The sequence below is a fragment of the Cotesia typhae genome, unplaced genomic scaffold, assembly GCF_013202065.1.
Source record: "Cotesia typhae breed Kobodo isofemale line unplaced genomic scaffold, CoteBio_Ctyphae contig_5, whole genome shotgun sequence".
Taxonomy (NCBI): domain Eukaryota; kingdom Metazoa; phylum Arthropoda; class Insecta; order Hymenoptera; family Braconidae; genus Cotesia; species Cotesia typhae.
Window position 1 is genome coordinate 369,393 of NW_027423757.1, and position 23,373 is coordinate 392,765.

The window sequence follows — 23,373 nt, forward strand, 5'->3', positions numbered from 1 at the left end:
ATAGTTCTGCGTGCTCGACTGAGACGATAATTATATATACTTTTTTCTTTATTCAAACCACTTCTACCAGGATATGGTCGAAGTAAATAGTTTGTCAATTGAAACGCCTCGTCTCCCACAAGAACATATGGTTGAGGTATTCCATCTACAGTCAGCAAGTCTGGTTTTGGTATGTTCATGTCACTATTCTCAAACTTCTGACCCATTGCTGAGCTCCGGAAAATCCCTCCATCACTTCTTCTACCGTAAGCACCAATGTCAACGAGAGTAAACAAATGATTAGCATCACAAACTGCCATCAATACAATGCTGTGACTATTTTTATAATTGTAATATGAAGAACCTGCATTATCAGGACACTGCAATAATAATAATTATTATTATTATGATAATAATAATAATAATAATAATAATGGTTTAACATAATTCAGATATACACATCAAACTAATTCATTTATATGAAGTCAAATATACCTGTATGTGTATATGTTTCCCATCGATAGCTCCAATGCAATGTGGAAATTGCCATTGCTTTTCGAATTCATCAGCAATTTTCAGCCAATGAGATTCAGTCAAAGGATGCGGTAATACTTTTTCTTTAAGACAACTCCATAGAGCTTGACAAGTTTCGACAATTATATTTGCTGTTGTTGTTAACCCAACTAAATACTGATACGACATCGTTGACATTGAGTCACCAGTTGCTAGAAATCTAGAAATTAATTGTTATTATGGTACAATGATGACTACGCTAAATAAATTATCAACTATTTTGACAAATTCTTACCGCAAAGTCATAGCTAGTCGTGCTGGAGCTGAAATAGGCTCTCTTACAACTTTTTGTTTTGATATTTTCGGGTCAACTAAACATAGAAGCTGTTCAAATTGATCTGCTGTCATTCGGATGTAATTTTCAATTTTTTCAGAATACGAAGAAAGAGTTGGGAATATGGCCTCAAAAAAGCCATAGTCTCGCCGTAATTTGAATAAAGGATGAATCCAAAAATTTTTTTGTGTATATTTTTTTCTACAATTTTGTATAACTAGTTCATTGCATAATAAAGCACTAATAATCCTTTTGCGCCTAATTTTTTTTTTTATTTCAGCTTCACGGATTATTTTTTAACACTGATAAATCCACAATTGATAATCATATTCACCTGCCATTGAAATTTTGATAAGTTACTTAAATTTGATGTAATTATTTCATTAATGTTTAACATTTATTGTTGTCATAAGTTATTTGTTTACAATTACCATGTGTTTATTATAAAAATTAGGTTAAGGACTAGCTTCGAGGTATATCTCGAGATATCGACTTTTGATATTCATACATTTTTTTGCAGCTGATTTTTTTAATTTGACGCTGGCGTTTGACGCTGCACGTGTTTTTATTCATTTCGGCTACGTGGAGCTATAGTTTGACGCTGAAAGCTAGCGTCAAGCGTCATCATGAGGTTACAACTTAAGAGATTTACACAAACACACACACAGTAACACCCTCGCGGGGTAGTCAGAGAAGCTTCCTGTGATCTTAGAACGTCGAGATCTAATGAGAATTTGATTTTCGCAAAACGGGGTGAAACCAGTAACTTCCTGATTTTTGAAAGTCTTAGATTTTCTTAGCGGGAAGTTCAAAATCAAGCGTGCGATAAACTGAATTTCCTTTAAATAATAAGCATTTAAAAAAGAGTTCATTTGCATGTATTATTGTGGGCATAAAAGGAGCTTATTATTGCGTGGCAATTACTGCGGATGAAATTTTGTGAATACTTTAATGCCGAAGGAGCTGTTCCCTGGCAATATAATCGTAAAGTTTAAATTGTAAAAATCTATTAAAATCGCCTTGTATTTATATTGTGAATGCAAAATTTGTAATTATTATTATTTTTCAAAATTAAAGGAGGATTTAGCCAAGAAATAGATAAAAAAAATAATTACTGATAGATAAATATATTTTTAATATCAAACTTGTATAAAAATGTAATGCTTAATATCAATGAAATACTTTTTTAATATTTTAACGCTTATACTTATGTAAATTATTTGTTTCACTAATTTTGTACGTATAGGTTATTTTTTTCTCGAATCAACTGTAAAATTTTAATAATGGTTTGCAGTTGGACATCATCTGGTAGCTGTCGTAACTGATAGCCGATACCGATTAAAAATCCACCAACTTGATCCAATTTTGGCGGCGCCGGTAGAGCGACTGATGTTTTATCTTTACTAATAATATCAGCGATACGGTTGATTGCATTTACAGAATCCGCAATTTCCCGACGTTTTTTTCCTTTTGTATTGGCAGATTCTAAAAAATTTAGGAAATTTAGTTTAATATTTTCTTAGTGACTTGTAATTTCAAAAAAAATATATTTACTATTATCCTGGTCAGTACTTTCGTCAAAACTGTCGTCCACAGCATTTGATGAATCATTATTAAAGCTTCCGTCGTTATTAAAACCAGCGGTAGCATGTTCATCTACATTTGTTCTAGTTCTGCAATTGAAAATTACGATTTAGTATTTAATTTATATTTATTTGTAATTAAAAGAATCTATCGACATAATATCATGTCATTTAAAATTTATGATCATACATACGGGCGAATTAAGCAAGTATCTCGTAGGAATTCACAACATCTGTAATATTTCCATTCATCAGTAGAATCGACCCTTAATGAACCACTTGGTTTGTTTTCATTTTAAATTATTTTACGATGAGTATCTCGAATATATTTAAACTTCTTTTTACATTCTTCAGCATCTAGCTTACCTGTCAAAATTAGTTTGCAGAGCGTAAGGTAAATGTGAGATAAAAAAAAGAAAGCAATAAAAATTCGATTTTTTTAACCTTTCAATGCCATTGAAACCTCTTTCCACAAATTTGAAACAGCTTCTCGGTTTCTTTCTTTAAGGGGAACATGATGGTTCCACAGAGGGACTCTTTTTGCACCTCATTTATTAACAACTCGACTTCAGTATCACTTAATCGTTTATTTGGCGATACAGAAAATTGCGCTTTTGTTTTTACCTTCTTATTTTTGGAATTAGGAATTTGAAACTAAAATTAATATTGTTAATAAGAATAATTATGCAAGTCTAATGAAACATCACACTTAAATTAGTTTTAAAATACTTACATTGCCAGAGGTTTTGTTGTTTTCTTTACTTACTGAATAAATTTTCTCCGTAATAAGTTCCTCACGTCCATTTTCCAATAAAGCACGCCGAATTATTGTAACACCATCCTCTTTAAATTAAATACATCAAAACGATGAATTTTGTTAATTGCTGTACTATTTATTTATTTAATAATCTAAAAATTGACAAGTTACTAACCTAGTAAAGGATAGCAATAATGATTCTCATCGATATGATGATTTTTATATTTTTTAAACAATTATGATCTAAGTAACTATTGCAAATCTCCTCACATATACCACAAACATAAACTTGTGATATTTCCTAAAAATAAAAACAATAAATATTTTGAGTTTATTTTCTTACACAGAAAAATGAAAAAATATTTCTGTTATAATTATCCGTTTGATTTTATATAATATAACCCTTACATCTTCCAACGCTTCTATATCTAGGTAATCTTCGAATAGTGCCATTTTTATAACAGAAAGTCAACAACTTTAATCTAATGTTTAAATAAAAATTTATTTTTAAAATAAACAATAACAAGATTCTTAACTTATTCAATATCGATTACTTTCGAGTTCGATTATATAGATTCTAAATTTCTGTTTAATCCTTTAAATAAAAAGCTAATTCGAGTTTAGCTTTTTACGATTTGACGCTACTAAGTTTTTTCCAGGTGGCAGCACGGCCTAAATTAACCACGTGACACAATTTGACGCTCATAACCAGCGTCAAGCGTCAGCATCAGGTTACACCTTTACCCGACCGTGATGTTAAGACATACTGTCCTGTCTCATGCCGGTTGTCTATATAGGAGCATTTAATGTATGCTGTTATGCTTCCATCTGGTGGATATTAATTTATTTTCTTGAGCGTGTTCAATCTAACGATGTCCTGAGTAAACTTAGTTGGCCTAAGTATAGTCAAAGCATTCCCTGCTATACATATATCTATCTACTATACTATACATATCTTCCTAAGCTTACTCAGGACTTAGTTCGGCCGAACGGGACCACTTATTGTAGTTCTTTTGCCCGGGAGTATGAAAATGCTCGATTTCAGCGCGGAAAAGGAATCTTTTTAAATAAAAAAGTTCTATTTAGACGTTATTTAATTATCATCAAAATTATTTAGTTGGTTTCAATTTATTATTTAAGTTAACAAAATATTAAATGGTTTTAAAATATAAAATTGAGGTTTACAATGACGTGATCTTAATAATCTAAGCTCTCGACAAGAAGTGTCGTTACATAGATTTTTCGATGAGCGTCAAGCTCCGTTTTTCTCCCACTATAACTCCCATACAGATATCCACTCTTGTACTTATAAGTACCCGTATTTCTACTACAGATAAATGATCTTTACAAACTAATATATAATATTTTCCATTATATTCACATATATTGATTTATAAATTATATAAATTGTAATGCATTAACATTCGTATTTTGCAAATTAGATTAAGCTTATTACTATTTCTGTCAATCTATAATCTAGTAAAACTTTGAAATAGTTTAATTGTTAATATAAGAGATAAATATCATTGATTTATATTATTTTATAAAATCTTATTCTTTCAACATTGATTAATAATTATTTATAAGTTGGATGTAGGATATGGTATTTAACGATCTTATTTTTAGTTACATATTGGTTACGTTATTATTTAGCCGTTGAAACAAGAGATCATAGAATTTTTCTCACACGTCTTTTATGACCTTTCCTCAGAATCTCAAGTACTTAAGGTTTCTCAGGACTCAACTACATTGTTCCTTAGGAGTCGATAATAACTTATATTTATTTGAAACAAAATATGCTCTATATAATAAATGTTCTCCAACATAGAACTTAAACTTTCTAATTTGGACGATCTTCACTATTTAAATTATAAATTAATATAATAATTTAAAATAATCTAAATCACATTCAAATTTGCACTTCACTGGCTGGTAGTATCACCTGCTGGAAGCATCTAGAGGCATTACAACGCTATTGCTATAGGATGATGAAAATATATATGCTTATGATTTTTTACAGTTAGTTGAAGTAAGATGAAAATAATAACATTTTCAAATAAAATTTACCACTAAATCATATTTTTTGTTCTACTAAGTTTAACAAACGTAAGTACCCAGAATAAATATTTTTTTTTTTAATAAAAATAAAATTTTAGTGCATGTTTTTCAATTCCGGATAAAAATTATTTCTATAATATAATAAATCTATACACTGTTGGTGAATAAATATACTGACGATAATTTCATCCCGAATTAAAAAAGTTGCCCCATTTGAAAACGTTTGTCGGCAAGTTATATTCTCTTTTTCTGCTACAAAAATAGATTTTACTTAGAAATTTACTCCTGCCCTTGCAACCTTCATCTCACTCTGGAATCACTCGGTATTCAGAGTCAGAGTGAAATCATATTGAAACCAGTGTGGATCCAGAGTGTTTTTGTGCCTTTTTTCCAGAGTCAAATCACAGTGAATTCAGAGTAATCTCAGAGTGAATTCAAAATGAAACTAGAGTAAATTCAAAATGAAACTAGAGTGTTTTCAGAATGTCTTGAAAATGTTTTCAACGTGGGTTTAGCGCTTTTCAGAGTAAATTCGAATAATTCTCAATTTTGTCCTTAGTATATTTATGATAACTTTAACACGAGTGTAGTGTATTGAGTTTTCATAATTTACCTAATTATATTAACAGTTAGACGACAAATGGTTAATAAATTGATAATCATATAGCATTTTTCGACTATATAATTAACAACCATTTCATTCTACAAAATAAGAGATAACAAATTTTGTAATTTGAAAATACTTTCAATTAGTAAACAGTCTATTTTTATCTTTATTATATTAAATAATGAAGTCAACAGGTGAATTTAGTATTAAACATTATTAATTGGTTACCTATTTAAAAATTTTTAAATGTTATGAATTTTTGTATGACTTAAAAAGATTTTATTTTGAAAATACTAGGAATTCACATGGGGATCAGTTTGATCCCGGGTAAAAAAAATTATATATAATTCTATAAAACCATATATAATCTACATATGATTTCATATAATTTATATATAACTATATGTCATTACATATGTTTGTTTTTAAGATTATATATAATTATATAAAACTATATATAATTACATATAATTTATGTAAAACTATATGTTGTACCAGTCTTACCTGGTCAAGTTGGCTCCTAATCAATTTTATGAATAAACTAACAAAATTAACAAACAACAATAATTATCAGGGCGCCACCAGGATTTTTTATCACGGTTCCTGGAACCGGTCCAGAGCTGAAAATTCCTTATCTTCGGGTAGAGAGAGTGGAGGAAGGTGTTGTTGAATGATAAATAATTAATTAACAATATATCGATATTTATTAACAATAAAAATTAACAAAAGAAGCGCTTATAAAAGATTAACTAAATTTCACTCACACACTCACACTATAATTAATTAAAACTTATTTTCTATAGCCTAACTAACGGCTAACCAGGACCATTTATTAACTATAGCCTAACTAACGGCTAAATAGAACCAACGAGTCTCTCTGCGCAAAGACTGCAGTGCGACAGAGACCGTCTAGCCTAACTAACGGCTAACCAGAACTAAACCAATTTAACATAAGTCTAACTAACAGCTAACCAGAACTATTTAATTACTCAGCACAAAAACAACAGTGTGACAGAGATCGTTTAGCCTAACTAACGGCTAACCAGGACCAACTTAACACTATTAACACTCTCTATCACACATTACCCATACAATTCTTCACACACATAACCCACACTTGTAATGATTTTATTTTATTAATTTTACTTTAACAAAATTGATTGTAATTAAATTTATTTAAAAATTTTAATTTAATTATTCAATCATTAGTATTTAGTGAAACGATAATTTCAAATTAATAATCAAATTTCAAAATAGCTTTGAGCTATAACTATTACAATTATTCAAATTCTGATTGCCAATTTAAATTCTGTATTAAAATATTAAATAAATTAAAATTATTACATTAGATTAAAATTCCTGACTACTTTACTATCATGGTCTTAACATGACGACAATAATTTATTAAAACAAATGGTCTTAATGTCTTAAATTAATAAATTAAAATTATATAGACAGAGGTCTTAATATTCTGTCGAAACATAAATTATTCAATCCGAGAATTATTTTTGATGATTATCTTAATCTAAATAATTTTTAATAACCAAGTTGAAAATTATTAACATAAAATTAATGATGAAAATTAATTTTCTTATAACCAAATTTTCCTATGAAATTTTCAACACGAAATAACTAATTTCTTGAATTTAATGTCCACGCTATTAATTTTTGATTTTCAACAAAATTTAATTTATTTAATTCACGGACTTAATCCCAAAATAAATTGTCACTTGATAAAATCATTTTATAATATAAAATAATTTCAACAAATAATTCTTAATAAAATATTCGATAATTTCCGAATAGTTTTATAAATTATAAAAATCGACAAAAGTCGAAACCTTCAATTTTGTTAGTTAGAACATTCGCTAGTTTAGTTGTCTTTGACCTTGGGTATTTGGAATTTACTGCGACACAAAATATATCGACGCTCGACCAAAAGTTCCACGAGTAAAATGCTTGTCGATTAATTTTCAAGCAACAAAATTAATCACTTTTTCTTGAGTTAATTGTTATAAAATTATAACAATTAATTAACGAATTTTCTAGATGTTAATTAATTTAATTGATTAATTTTAGTTAGTTAAAAATTCTCCCGAAGAATGTAGAAAGAATTTATCCCTCAAGGTCGATTGAGTGACTCTCGGGTATAAGCCCCCATGAAAACCACTCAACTCAAACTAGCGACTATCAAATTCTGGTTAATTAAATAATCGTCGATTAAACGATCCAATTGATAATTAAATAGGAGAAGTAACCGAGTATTAGGTAAACCGCGGTCCACTTCTTTCCCACAGAGTAATAATTGATACCTTGACGAATAAAACAATGATCTTACTCTCTAATTGAGGATGAAGTCCTAGTTGTAATTGGCTTCCTTCCCCTTCACTACTCCGGGGATCGGTCCTTCTCGATTTCCGTGGCACTATGTCTGGCGGTTACACTACTTCTCCCTTTTCCACTGCACGGCTCACCTATTTTAACCCAAAACTACCCCCTCCTATTCTCCCTTCAGGCCCTTAGATCGAGACGCGCCAGTGCTATGTCGAATAGTTATCGATATCCTGTGACTTATCGATTTAGGGTAATTTTACCCTGTTATAATGTCTTTACATATGTTTGTTTTTAAGATTATATATAATTATATAAAGCTATATATAATTGCATATAATTTATATATAACTATACGTCATTACATACGTTCGTTTTTAAGATTATATATAATTTATATATAACTACATATAATTACATATAATTTATATATAACTATATGTCATTACATGTATTCGTTTTTAATATTTGATCGAGCATAAATATTCAAGTTCTCATCAAGAAAACCTTCGGATATAATTAAAAAGCGATCATTTTCGTGGGCTTCATAATTAATTGGATTTCCTAACAAAGAATAAATTTGTAGCTCTCGAGCTTGTTCATTATGTTTAGTTTCTTCTATCTTATATTTAAGCATTTGTATACCTTGAATAATTATTAAGTTATTAACTTCAAGACTTTCATGTATTATAATTTAGAGAATTTATTAAAATTTAACCAATTAAATAATTGTCTTCGAATAAATTAATTTATTAATTTATTAATAGTCAATAAATCTTTCTATCAGTGTATATTGATAATTAATAATTTATAAACAAAATAAAAAATTTTGTTCATTACGCATTGATCATGTATACGATTTGCATTACTTGTAGTTGTTAAAAACCCCGATATTCAAGTAAGTCTCATAGGTAAACAGGTAAAGAATTAGTCTTTCAAGCGTCAGGTCCCAAGTTCGATTCCCGCTCGTGACGGTTTTTTTTTCTATGAAAATAATTATATATAATTATATAGGGCCATTTTCATATATAATTATATATGGTATCACATACAATTATATCTAATTATATATAACTTTTTTTACCCGGGATTTTATCTCTTTGGTATTCATTATGATTTCACTCTTAATTCACTTTGAATCTACTTTGCACTTATTAAAGTTTCCACTCTGGAAACACTCTGGAGTAATGTGGAATAATTCAAGAAATATTTCTGATTTACTGAAAACACTCTGAAAACACACTGAAAATACTCTGGAAACACTCTAAAAAAAGGGCAATAAACCACTCTGAAAATACTCTGGAAACAGTATGATTACGTGCTGTACCCTGAATGGTTTCAGAGTGATTTTAAAGTCGCAAGGGTATGTCAATATACGATATTAACAATTGCATTGTTTATATAATGTTGATTGAGACTTCTCTAGTACTTCACTTACTCTGTAATAAATCTCTATAAGTAAAGTAATGTTCAGCAGAGGGTCTCCCATAGTGTAACTACCCGAGAATAGTATATTACACACCTAGGGAAGTAAAGTACGAAATGTCTCAGATCACATGTTTGTTGACCTCGGCTTCGCCTCGACCAACAATTACATGTGATCTGAGGCTTTTCTCATTTTCCTTCCCAAGGGGTGTAATATACTATTTTGATCTGCGTAAATCTACGTGCCAATTTACAGATGTACGTAGAGGTATAAAAGTATAAATAAGATGAAAAATCTTCTACATGTATAACCTGTCGGTCATTTATTTTGGATCAACGTAGTTTTTGGTAAGAATTAATGACATGTAGGTGAAGATGTCGATATCTTTTAATCTTTGTACATGTAAAAAATGGTGCAGGTCTACGTCGATTAAAAATATTTTTCCTAGGCAACAGAAGGTTAAACAAAAATCTTAATAATTCTTCCAAATTATTTTTCAATGCTTGCAATAGATACAAGTATTGGTTTTACAATAAGAAAAAGATAAAAATTTTTAGTAGATTTCATAGAAATCTAACTATTGCATTGGTCCTCATGACGGAACTTTTGAAAAATTTTGTTATATTTCGACTATACTCGTCGAGCTGAGTCGGAACATGCATATGGTTCAAAAGTTTATATATATATATATATATATATATATATATATATATATATAACGCGGCTTGTCACGACGATAGCGTCGCCAATTTACAACGGATCTTTACCAAACTCAACATACTTATTCTACAGATAGATAACGAAGTCAAGTTCGTAGATGAGCTTAGTCGGTCAAGTAATTTAGAAATGCTAGGATTTTAAAATTTTCAAAATCATAAAAATTCATATTTCTTCACTTTCTTACACGTATAACTTTTGAATGGGATAACTTATCGAATTTCTGTAAAATTCATCCGAAAGCTCTTTAAATAAGCTTCAATTTGAGTATCATATTATATATATAGTCTTAAAATTATGGCCTATTCCGCTAGGCTAAATATGAAATTTGCTCTTGCACTCGTTTTACCAAACTAATAGATGCTTTTACCAGTATATGATCACTGTATGTATTTGTAAATCTATATTCATATATAAATATATAAATACATGGAGTGATGATGTACTGTTATATGAGCATCTATTGGGGCTTTGACTTTATGTATTTTTCTGCCCTCGAGGCGGATTGTAATTTCATGACTGTTTAAATTTCGATTGTATTGATTACAATATGAATAATACTTTAAATATAATTGTAATTTTTTTTTATTAATAAGAAATTATTATGATTATTATCATTGAAATGAAATCTACTTCCATTTCGGCTGCCGAATGGTCTTTTTTATAATTCAGAAGATACTCTTTTAGTTTTGTTCAGTCAATTAGTCAAATCGACATTTGTCATGTTTCTTATCTTATGTATTATTTACAACAGCCCGGGAAAAAATGATGAGATCTGATCAGACATGAACAGGCATGAGTCTTCAGGTCTGATCAGGTATGAAAAATGACCGGGTCTGATCAGACCTGGCCAGGCATGTTCAGGTCTGATCAGATCTGTTCATATCTGACTCGATCAGGTCCAAAAAAAAAGCGGTGTCTGTGGGGATTCCAACCGTAGACGCCACGTTCTCCGACCTGCTACTTTACCTCTTGACTATTATTATGCTTCCACCTAGTGGATGTTATTTTTATTTATTGAAAGTTTTACTTACTGTAGTTCTTTCGCCTAGGAGTATTAAAATACTCGGTTTCAGCGTGGGAAAGGAATATTTTTAAGTATAAAAATCTTTCATTTAGACGTTATTTAATGTTGATCAAAATTATTTAGTTGGTTTTAATTTATTATTCAAGTTGACAAAATATTAGATGGCTTCAAAATATAAAATTGAGGGTTACAATGACGTGAACTTAATAATCTAGGCTCTCTACGAGAAGTGTCATTACATAGTTTTTTCGATGAGCTCCAAACTCCGTTCTTCTCCCACCATAATCCCCACAATATATCCACTCCAAGGAATACATAAGTACACATATTTTCTACTACATATAAGTGATCCTCATACACTACATATATTTTATATATATCTATGTATATTTATTTCAGCCTATCGGACTTCATATATATATATATATATATATATATATATATATATATATATATATATATATATATATACTTTTAGCAATATAGTCATTATGTTTATTTAACTATTTTTAATAATTTAATAGACTCTTTATAAAATATATATATTATTTATAATACGTTGGATTAATGATTGAGTTTGACTAATTAATAACGAATTGAATATTATTTCTATCAATCTACAATCGGATTTCCTAATAAAATTATAAATCAGTTTAATTACTAATATGTCTCAAAGAAAAGGCATTATCATTCAATAATATTTATTTATTTACTTACTTGAGTTTTAACTTGTATACCATTTCTGGCTTTTACAAGGCTGATTGTCTCAGCGTCTCCACATATAGTCTTTTTTCTAAACTCTCTATTATCAACGTATGCTCTCCGTTTTTATATTATCAACACAGCCTTTCAACTCTTATTATCAATATATTCTCCACTTTTATTATCAACATATCTGCTCTCACTTTCAAATTCCTGCACATATCTTTCATTATTCTCCATGCGGCTGTGGACCGACTTGTGCTTTCTGTACTGCATTTACCCTATACCTCACCCCTTTCGATCGGTTGTTGGAAATTCCAACTTGGAAAAGTGGCGATGGGGAAACCACAGAGAAAACCCATGCCAGTACAGTTCGGCTACCGGAGCGACCCCCGACGGTTGGTGTTGGAACTATTCTAACAACCGTCGGGGCTCAAACCCTCGCCTCACGGCATGATGTGCAACCGAACTAACGGGATAATGACTTAGTCCGCTCGGCCATCATGCCGCTTATCATTCAATAATATTATTTTTATAGAATCTTAATCATTATATTATAACTAATTATCAGTTAATTATATATTAAATACAGAAAAATAATTATTAATTACTTTAACTTAATTTTGTTTAACTGCAATATCATATAAAATCACACTTAATAATAAATGTTATTTAACAATCTTATTTTTGTTTAGTTACATATGACTTATACTATTCTTTGTTACTTTAGAACAAGGGTCTATTGAATTTCACACGTGTCTTTTACGACTTTTCCTCATAGAGTTTCAAGTTTCATGTGGCGAGGAATAGTCCTGTAATTACTCAAGTTCTTTTTATGGGTTTAAAGAATTCGGTTACAATGTCCTTTTGTACTGAAATATAAATTTTTATTTTATTTCTTTTTATAAATAAAACAGAGTTAACGAAAAGATGTTTATAAGAATGAAAGCATTGAATAAATGATTTGAATATTTACTTCGAATATAAAATTTAATTAATTTTAATCATATAATATTTAGTATTTGAATATTTCATTTGAATTCGCGCTCTCGTAATAGATAGCGCTCGGGGTCATCTGAGTGTGGATTCAAAGGGAATGCTAAAATAATTGCACCAAAGTGATACGATGATAATTGTTTATTTATTAATCAACAAAATATACTTGAATAATTAATTATTATTTAATAGACTTTGATTAGGTTAATTAAGTTATTTGGCTGCCACAGCTGTGGTGGTATATTGTGCGAGAGATTTTCCTGTGTGTGTGTGTGTGTGTGTGTGTGTGTGTGTGTGTGTGTGTGTGTGTGTGTGTGTGTGTGTGTGTGTGTGTGTGTGTGTGTGTGTGTGTGTGTGTGTGTGTGTGTGTGTGTGTGTGTGATCTACAGTACGTTGAGAAGTTCTCGTTATTGGCGCTTGGCGGTGTTGAGGCGTTTTTGGTTGAGGGTCTGCCACTAGAAGCGTGACTGCTCTGCCAGTACCGCCACATCCACTCCTCCCTGAGTTACTTTCCGCGGGAAGTTTGAATGTAACTTTGCGAGTATAAGTCCGTTTCGGCTTGTCGATCGACGACCCTCAGTGATGTTGTTGTATAGGTTCTGCGGCTGCTTCTGTTACCGGCTCTTCAGGATGAGTGTCGTCATTTTTGCCGATGAAAGCTGGCTTGAGCCGTTCCACGGATATGTTTTTTTCAGTGCCGTCGACATTTACTTTGTAAACAAGGTCCGAAATCCGTGTGATGACTGGGTATGTACCGACGTAAGGTGCTTCGAGGGGCGCTTTGACGTGGTCGCAACGAATGAAGACGTGTGAGCAAGTGGTCGGGTCTTTTAAAATGAAAATCCTGGCTTTGTTGTGATGCGCAGTTGGTGTGGGTCGAATTCCACGCATGTGTTCGCGGAATTTCTCGAGGAAGATTTGCGGTTCCGGTGGCATGTCAGCCGTGACAAAGAATTCACCAGGAATCCTGAGGCATGTCCCGTACAGCATTTCTGCTGGTGTGGCTTGAATATCTTCCTTAAAGCTAGTTCTTAGTCCTAATAATAATGTTGGCAGGAGCTCAGTCCATGGTTTAGGTCAGGGGTGTCCAAACTAGATGGGACCCAGGGCCAATAAAAAATACTAAATACATTGGTGGGCCGCAAAATATTTGTAAAAATAAAAAACAGTTTATAATGATTTGTTATTTTATTTAGTAGGTAGATAACCTACTGTTTTGTTAATTTGTCTTTTACAATTCTGTCAATATCAACATTAATATTAGTAGTAGCTAGGCGCAGTGCATGCTTAAGGGGCACACCTAGTGTAACGGCCTAAAAAAAACGTGATTTTTGGGAATTTTTATTAAAAAAAATACTTTATCAATTATTTTAAAATTTTAAGAATATATTTATACATGTTTTAAGAATACATAATGAAATTTTTGTAGAAAAAAATTAAATATTTTTTAAGTTATCGTCGATTTCTAACGGCGCGAAAAAAAAAAGGTCCTTCACTGCTGCAGTGATTCCGGCCTTCTCCGTGGATGAAATCTAAAAAAAAAATATCTCGTTAAACTAGATAATATTGTCTGTACAATGACCTACGATAAAAAAAAAAATCAAAAATTGACAATATGGCGGCGTTTAAAAAAATAGTCGAATTTTACCTAAAATTTTGGTCGTTTGTGGCCTGCGAAAATTCGATTTTTGATCAGATCAAAAAATCGATAGGTCATTGTACGGAGAACTATATATAGAACATGTAAAAAAAATTCGATAGTGATCGGATCATTTGTTTTTGAGTAATCACTGCAGCAAATTCGGAAAATGCTGTTTCGAGAAAAACGCGTTTAAAGATAAAATGATCGTTTCCACTGTTATAAGTGGTTTAAAATCATATTTACAGCTAATCTGCTATTCCAGGGCCATATAAAACACCTTCCTCTTCTTCGAAAAGGGCTTGTTCAGCTGAAGAAGCTTTTCTTCGAGATGATCGACCTTCTTTTGAAGAAGCCCTTTGGCGATAATCAGCGATTCGTATTCTCGTGTCGTCCTTAAGAGCCGCAAAATCTCTTGCTGCAGGTCCAACTATCACTCCCATTACATTGAATATCTTCAAAATTGACGAATAACCGTCATTAAATATTGCAGTTGCAAAATTATTTGACAATTCAATAGTTTTGAAGCCATTATGAAGATGCTTGGGTGAAAAGTGCCAAAGTAAACCGTTGTAGCTTTCATTGTTGTTTTGAGTATTGTTACCTTTACATCTATCAAGCAATTCATATCGAGATAAGTCTTCATAAATAGGTTTTATAGCTTCTTGTACTTCTGGATCCAGTGGGAGGTAATCGTGTTTAAATGTACTAGTGATTCCTTCAGCTTCCGCGCGGCGATAAGCGCACCAACTTTCAGCGCCTTCTGGACAATTTTTATGATTTGGGTTTTTGTCAGTTGAACAGAAATGATAAAATGTTGCCCAGATTGCTTTATACATTTCATCTACATTATCTTGATTCCTCATAATTGCTAAACCATAATATTTTTGGAGTTTATTTATAAAATTTACAGTTAACTTTTGTGATGTTTAACTTTTTCCTCCTAATTTCTTATTAATGTTCTTTACACTTCGGCAACGTGTTCCTATTCTTTTTTTCACATGTAGATAGCATTCCAATTTAGCAACAGGAATATCATAAGGATTCAAATCTATAAGTCCTTTGTGGGTAGCGCTATCACCATCACCAATATAGCGGGTATATTTTACACCATATTTACTAATGGAACGACCAAACATGTCTTTTATACTATCCACTTCCATTTTTGAGGCAGATCCTTTATGATTGGCATCACATTCTTCATCGTGTAATGATAGCCATTCCTCATAATCTTCAGGTTCGCTATCTTTTTTTTTTCTTCCAAAAACACAACTCTGACAATATGTAGATTTTACGCATGAATCAAGAATTTTCTTGCTGTATTTTCCTGCCAGCGTAACTACTCCAAAACGGGAAGTATGGCCACGTTTTTTCCAGGTACCATCGTCGCTAACAGTCAAATTTGTCTCCGAATTTTCTTTCTTTAATGTAAGCTCTTTTTCTTCATTTATAGCTTGCTGCATACTGAGCTTACAAACAGTTTCGGCTGCAATCTGTAAATTCGTAAAACATCCCGCAAAAGTTTGGTCGTAAAATTTGCATGCTAAATCCATTAATCCACAGAAAAAATTTATCCCATTTATTCCGATGCCCAATAGACGCATCACAGCAACAATACGTTTATTTATTTCAAATGCGTTATTAATCATTGGTCCAGAATTAATATACGAATTGCCACATTCACAAATAATAGCAATTTTGAACCCTAGGCCTCTTGAACTTGCTTGATTGAAAGTAACTTTTTTGACAGGTTTTACACACCACTAAATTACTAATTGCACTAAAAACTGATAAAAATTGCAAAATACAATATCCATGAGATGGGTCAATCACAACATTATTGTCATTATTTTGTAATAACTTTTCTGCGGACGTACTGGTATTCGCAGTAGATTGCTCAAATGTAAATCTATTTCCGGTAAACTTGCGTTTTTTCGCAATTGATCGATGCTTAGGAACATTGTGAGTTCCTTTTTTATTTGAATATGAAGATTGATCACTCATTTTCAAGAAAATAGCACGTGTAAAATTATGATGCGCTCGATACAACGATCACAATGAGACTAAATGTGTCTGGCTCCGAAAATAATTTACGTGGCAGTAAACGAAAAATTTCTAGAAATTTGTAGAAATTATTATAATGATATATTTTTGTATACCTGAGAGCCAACAATAGAAACTGGAATCGTGTTATAGGGGCTAGAAGAGACAGTAGACTCTGAACAATACTTCAGGTACGTCTCGCAGCTAATGACACTCTAGCTGCCGAGCGGCTGCTCTTTAAAATGTTATAACTCAAAAACTATTTGATATATCGATTTGAAATTTTAATATGTTATTTTTAAAGGTGTAATCTACCGAAATATGAAAAAAAAAAAATCGACTTTTTCGAAATTTCACACTAGGTGTGCCCCTTAAGTGAAGTATCTGTCAATGAAGACCTGTATTTAGACTTAATAAACTTCATTGTCGAATATGCACTTTCACAAAGGTAGGTACTGCCTATCATCGAGCCCATTTTTTGTCCGAAATTCGTCAGTTTCGGGAAACGTTCAGCGAGGAGTTTAAAAAAATCAATGCCTGTTTCTGTTCTGCCCTTGTAAAAGGGGTCTGATTGCAGATCACACAGTTCCAGTTGATAATCAATGTTTACAGTCTCAACTGCGATTGTTAATGGTTGAGTGAAGAGTGCTATATCACTCTCAATTTTTTCAAAATCTGCGAAACGCCGCTCAAATTCGACGATTATTTCGTCCATGTATTTGAGGTGGTCCAAGAAATTACATTCTTCAAAATTTTTCATCTCTAAATAATGTTCTTTACAACTTGGAAAAAAAGAAAAATCATCTTGTTGTAGAGACGTCTTGAACAATTTAAGTTTATTTCTGAATCCATTCACATTTCCATACAGGTTGGCTATATTGTGGTTTTTACCTTGCAATTTTAAATTTAACTCATTCAAATGTTGCGTCATATCAGTTAAAAACGCAAGATCAGCCAGAAACTGAGGATCTCGCATTTTATCTTGTAGTTCAGAAGTGTCAGACGATATCTCATTTTTTAGAAATAAAGGTATTTCTTTTCGTAAGGCAAAAAAGCGTTGCAAGCACTGGCCAGCACTTAGCCATCTGATTTCTGAATGCAATAGTAAATCTCCATAGTTTGCATCGATTTCACATAAGAAGTCTCTAAATTTTCTATGTGTCAATGATCTGTTTCCACCTCTAATCAAATTGGTTATCCTTATAACAACTTTCATAGCATTCATTTGACGCAACGATTTTCCACACAAGGCTTCTTGGTGTATGATACAATGGAACAACGGGCAATCAATGCCATTTTGTATTAGAAGTCCCGCAAATCCTGTCACTTTTCCGGTCATAGCTTTTGCCCCGTCGGTCACAATACAAGAACACTTACGAAATCCTCCATATTCTACAATAGTTTTGTTAACTGCTTCAAATATATCACTGCCTTTAGTTGTTCCATGAAATGGTATTAAATCCAGCATTTCTTCCGTGATTGTAAAATCTTTGGAAATGCAACGTATGAAGATTATTAATTGACTGACATCGGTCTGGTCGGTACTTTCATCCAAACATATTGAATAATATTCGCAATCTACAAAGTAATCACATAAACTTTTCGTAATATAATTACCCATGTCCTCTATTCGTCGCGCCACCGTTTGGTGAGATAATGCAACAGATTCAAACTTTTCCGCTAATTTCGGCTGCATAAAGCGTTTAGCCATTTCAACTGCGCATTTTTTTATTAAAGCTCCATCACTAAATGGTTTTTTAGCTCTGGCTAATTGTAATGAAACTTCATATGAAGCAGCCAAGCTTTGTTCATTTTCAGTACTTACTTTTGAAAACATACTTGTTTGCTATATTAGTTTTTTTTTGTACTCAGCCACCATAACTTTTCTTGCTTCACCGACATGTTTTTTATACTTTTCTTCATGTAAAGAAGTATAGTGTCGCTTAACATTATATTCTTTACTTACAGATAAAACTTGCATACAAATCAAACACTGAATTTTATTGTTATTGTTGGAAATAAAGTAGTCTAACTCCCATTTCTCATTGAATGAACGTTTTTCTTCACTTAACTTCCTCTTCTTTGTAGACATGATGAGGTTAAAAGTTTTTTATACGCAAACACAAAGCGAACAAACTTTAAAATAATGTTAAAGTCTTTAACCTGAGAGTAACCTTGCGTAATCAAGACTTTCGTCGCGTTGAATGACAAGTGACAAACAAATGCCCAATGAACGATGCGCGGTAGTAGATACACGTATCTTGCGTTTGGGGAATTCCCCGAATTCTCGAGTGAATAGTGATGTGAGCAACGTAATCGAACATACCCAAAACATTCGATTTTGATGCAAGAAAAATAATTTGCTTGTTAATTTTGGAAACCGGACTTTTTTTGAAGTCAGTTAAAAAAGGTTCTACGGGCCGCAATCAAACAAGCCGCGGGCCGCATGCGGCCCGCGGGCCATGGTTTGGACAGCCCTGGTTTAGGTGAACACATTAGAGCAGCTTTGAGTATTCTGTGCATCCTTTCAACGATTCCGTTCGATTGTGGGTGATACGGAGTTGTTCGTGTCTTGTTCGCTCCTACGAGCTGTGCCAAAGCTTGGAATAAGGCTGACTCAAACTGCGTGCCCTGGTCCGTCGTGATTTGCACAGGAGTGCCGTAATGACATATCCAGTGCTTGTAAAGGGCGTTGGTGACCGTTTCAGCCGTCATATCTTTTATTGGTATTGCAACTGGCCATCTGGAAAATCGATCAATTATTGTTAGACAATAAGAATAGTCATTTACCTTAGGCAGGAAGATGATGTCTATGTGTATGTGATTAAAACGGCTGTCAGGAACATCGATGTGGTTCGGTTTGGTCTTATTGTGGCGATGCACCTTGGCGCGTTGGCATGCAAGACATTCTCTTGACCAGGCAGTGGCGTCTTTGCGGAGACCGGGCCAAATGAATTTTTCCCGTAGATTTCTCGACGTTGTTCTTCCGCTCGGATGAGAGAGACTGTGAACGACGTTGAATGCCGTCTTCCGAAGTGTCCGAGGTAAGTATGGTCTAACAATACCGGAGGTTATGTTGCAGTACACATCGATACCATCAATTGTGAGTTTCTGGAGCTTTAACGATGTTGAGTTTTGGATTAGGTCCTCTAGCTCGTCATCGTTTTGTAGTGCTTGGTGTATGACTTGATGAGTGAGAGTTGATGGCATGTCAATTGCGTTGATTCGGGAGAGTGCATCTGCTACGATGTTTTCATCACCTTTGACATAGACTATGTCGGTTGTCAACTGTGAGATGAAGTCAAGTTGGCGGACTTGGCGTTCTGACAATTTGTCAGGCTTCTGTTTGAATGCATATGTCAGCGGTTTATGGTCAGTCTTGATGACTACACGTCTGCATTCCAGGAGGTGGCGAAAGTATTTAGCAGCTGCGAAGACTGCGAGAAGTTCTCGATCGTATGTGCTGTACCGTTGTTCAGTTGCGCTGAGCTTGCGCGAAAAGAAACCAATAGGTTTCCACTTATTGTCATCTAGCTGTTCTAGTTTGGCACCGATAGCCGTTGATGATGCATCCGTAGTTAGTACCATCGGGTCTCGGGACGATGGGAATGTCAGCAATGTTGTTGTCGCGCGTTGTTCTTTGCACTTGTTAAAAACTTCCTCCGCCTCGGTGTTCCAGATGATCTTGGTTTTATCATTCTTCTTGGATTCCTTGAGGTAGCTGTTAAGAGGCAAAAGAAGTTGTGCTGAGTTCGGAATGCTTTGGTGATAATAATTGACCATTCCCAAGAATCGTCTTAATTCGACAATCGTTTCTGGCTTTGGGTAATTGTTAATTGCTTCAACTCGGTCAGCTTTAGGTGTGTACCCGTCAGCAGTGATCGTGTACCCGAGGAAGTCGATCTGAGGTTGAGCAAAGCGGCATTTTTTTACATTGATTGTAACGTGGTGCTGATTTAATCGGTCCAAAAGAATTCGCACGTGCTCTTCGTGGTCTTCCTCGTTGTCTGAAAATACCAGGTAGTCATCGACGTAGAGGAATACGAAGTCGAGGTCGCGGATTATTGAATCGCCGTGGCGTTGGTATGTTTGGGCAGCGTTTCTGAGGCCATAGAGCATACCAAGGTATTCATAGAGTCCCCAAGGAGTGATGATGGCCGTCTTTTCGATATCATCTGGATGCATGGGTATACCCAGATAGGCTTTTTCCGCGTCGATCTTGGAGAAGACGTTGTGGACCAAACGTGGAAATAAGTCCGAGATGAGAGGTGACGGGTAGTAGGTGACGAGAGGTTCAGTGATAGCATTCAGTTGACGATAATCGCCGCACATTCTCCAGGTTCCGTCCTTTTTTGAGACCATGTGGATGGGACTAGCGTATTGACTGCTAGATGGTCTGATTATACCGGTGTCGAGTAGTTCTTGGATTTGGTTTTTGGCTGCTGTGGCCTTTTCACCATCCAGTTTGCGTGGTCTAGCTGTTGGTGGCGGACCATGTGTGATGATTCGGTGTGAATAACCTTTTTTGCTCATACACGGTCTGCTGAGTGGTTTGGTGATGTTAATGTACTGTTTGAGGAGTTCGGCGTATCTGGACGGAATCAGTGAACTGACAGTTGATATGTTGTAGTGTTCAGTTGGTCCCGTTTCGCCTCTGACTGCTAGTTGCGTCGTTGAATCAATTAATTGACAGTTTGCTATGTCAATTAATAAGTTGTAGTGTGCTAGGAAGTCTGCCCCGATTATTGGTGTTGGTACATCTGCGATGATGAATGACCAGGGGAATTGTCGTCGTAGATTAAGGTTGACATCAATGGTTTCAGTTCCGTACGTGTGGTGATTTCTGATGAGTTTGCCGCGTACAGGGTGAGAATATCCGGGTTGCGGTTTTTCCGAAATTTGCTGGCTGGCAGGATAGATACCACCGAACCAGAGTCGACGAGGAATTTTAATTGTGTGGTTATGTCGAAGACAGGAAGACGGAGCTCACGTGGTTGAGTTACAGTACTGTCGCCGACGGCTCCGACCGACGACAGTGATATTAGTTTTCCGGCGGCGTAAGTTTTAAAGTCCCGGAGAGCTTGCAGGGCATAGTGCACTTACGAGCTTCTGCCCCGAATTTGGTGTGGAAATAGCAAATGCCGTTTCTATTCGGCGTAGTTGACCTTGATCGTGATCGATGTCTTGTTTGAAGTGACTGCAAAGTCAGTTGTAGTTGAGCAAGTTGCTGTTGGATTTGCTGCTGTTGCGAAGCGAGGTGCTGGAGTTGTTGTTCTGTGTTGAGTTGCTGAATTCTCAACTCGTTGATGTCCTTTGTCTCTTGGTCAGCCGACTGTTGTGTTTTCTGCAATTGGCTGTCTGCAAGCAGAGGATTAGATGCATAATTTTTACCTGACGTGGCCATTACCTGGGTTTTCGGCGACATGTCGCAAAATCGGTCAGCGAACTCGGCAATCGCGTCAAGCGGTAGTGTGCTTGAAGTTATCAGATACGGTTGTATCTGTGCTGGAAGCCGCTCAAGCCATAGTTGTTGCAGGATGGTATCGTCGATGTATCCATTGGCTAGTTCCCGCATTTGTCGGAGAAGTTGGGTCGGTTTTTTACCGTCGAGCTTGACTTCTCGTTGTAATTTATTAACCTGCTTTTTCCTAGAGTCAGAAAGTCGTGCAATAACAGTCTTTTTGAGAGTTTCATACTTATCTGCGACTGGCACTTGTCGAATCAAGTCGGATAATTGCTCGATCGTCTCGGAATCCAAGGCCTTGATGACCGTGAAGTACTTGATTCGATCGTCGTGAATGTTGCAGGTGAAAAATTCTGCTTCCGCCATTACAAACCGGAGATCAGGGCGGGTTTTGCAGAATGCTGGCAGCGTTGGCCGGGCTACGTTGTATTGTGGGTCCGGACGTAACATGCTGCTGTAAAGAGGCGGATTAAGTAGGTATGTTACCGTTTGTTTACCTGGTGGTATCTGGATCTTCGGCTTTGTGCCCGTATTGGTGTTGTCGTCTTGCTTGCCGTCTATTTCCAAGCTCTTGAGAATTTCTTGGGAACTTGCGTTGTCCAGAACGATGGTATCGTCATTCTCTTAGACAGGATTTCCTTGGGCATCGTATCCCAATAACTTCCTTCTAGTGTTCCCTGTTTTTTTTTTCGGGTGAGGGATGAACAACCATTTTTATTATTTTTTTTTGCAGTTGTTTAATTTTATAACTTTTTTATTGCGATATAGTTAATTGCGCGTCGGTTTAATTTGCGGTATTGTTTTTTTGGCGGGATGCCATGTATAACCGCGTTTCGATCACTTTGATCACGTCGGGGTCACCAATTGTGGATTCAAAGGGAATGCACTATACTAAAATAATTGCACCAAAGTGATACGATGATAATTGTTTATTTATTATTCAACAAAATATACTTAAATAATTAATTATTATTTAATAGACTTTGATTAGGTTAATTAAGTTATTTGGCTGCCACAGCTGTGGTGGTATATTGCGCGAGAGATTTTCCTGTGTGTGTGTGTGTGTGTGTGATCTACAGTACGTTGAGAAGTTCTCGTTATTGGCGCTTGGCGGTGTTGAGGCGTTTTTGGTTGAGGGTCTGCCACTAGAGGCGTGACTGCTCTGCCAGTACCGCCACATGAGTGATCCAAATGGAA

The 23,373-nt window shown here is 34.2% G+C and overlaps 4 protein-coding genes across 8 annotated transcripts in view; 1 reads left to right on the forward strand and 3 right to left on the reverse strand.

Annotated features, from left to right (window-relative positions):
* Positions 1 to 4,261: 4,261 nt before the first annotated feature.
* LOC141530404 (TNF receptor-associated factor 6-like) overlaps positions 4,262 to 23,373 on the forward strand; it is a 78,424-nt gene continuing 59,312 nt past the window's right edge. The window contains exon 1 of one of the 5 annotated variants that reach the window (XM_074247478.1): positions 4,262 to 5,272. The gene's annotated coding sequence lies outside the window, so the exon portion shown is untranslated. Of the gene's footprint in view, positions 5,273 to 9,294; positions 9,526 to 9,914; positions 9,936 to 23,373 lie in introns of those variants that run through there. The other 4 variants (XM_074247481.1, XM_074247479.1, XM_074247483.1 and 1 more) reach the window with 4 other exon arrangements.
* Positions 14,324 to 15,938, reverse strand: LOC141530649 (uncharacterized). The gene is made up of 2 exons (XM_074247876.1): positions 14,679 to 15,938; positions 14,324 to 14,562 (listed from the first exon to the last, which is right to left on the reverse strand). The coding sequence occupies exon 1, from the start codon at positions 15,533 to 15,535 to the stop codon at positions 14,918 to 14,920; it is 618 nt and encodes a 205-aa protein (XP_074103977.1). The 5' UTR covers positions 15,536 to 15,938; the 3' UTR covers positions 14,324 to 14,562; positions 14,679 to 14,917.
* Positions 17,071 to 17,688, reverse strand: LOC141531519 (general transcription factor II-I repeat domain-containing protein 2A-like). Its single transcript, XM_074249385.1, has one exon. It carries the CDS (start codon positions 17,686 to 17,688, stop codon positions 17,071 to 17,073), a length of 618 nt encoding a protein of 205 aa, XP_074105486.1.
* Positions 17,730 to 18,513, reverse strand: LOC141531438 (general transcription factor II-I repeat domain-containing protein 2-like). Its single transcript, XM_074249275.1, is given in 2 exon segments — positions 17,730 to 17,774; positions 17,776 to 18,513. Coding segments are annotated over 2 exon segments (693 nt in total). The 5' UTR covers positions 18,424 to 18,513.

Excerpts from the sequence above, each read along its gene's own strand:
- LOC141531519 (XM_074249385.1), bottom strand. The coding sequence starts at position 17,688 with ATGCGAGATCCTCAGTTTCTGGCTGATCTTGCGTTTTTAACTGATATG.
- LOC141530649 (XM_074247876.1), bottom strand. The coding sequence starts at position 15,535 with ATGAGGAATCAAGATAATGTAGATGAAATGTATAAAGCAATCTGGGCA.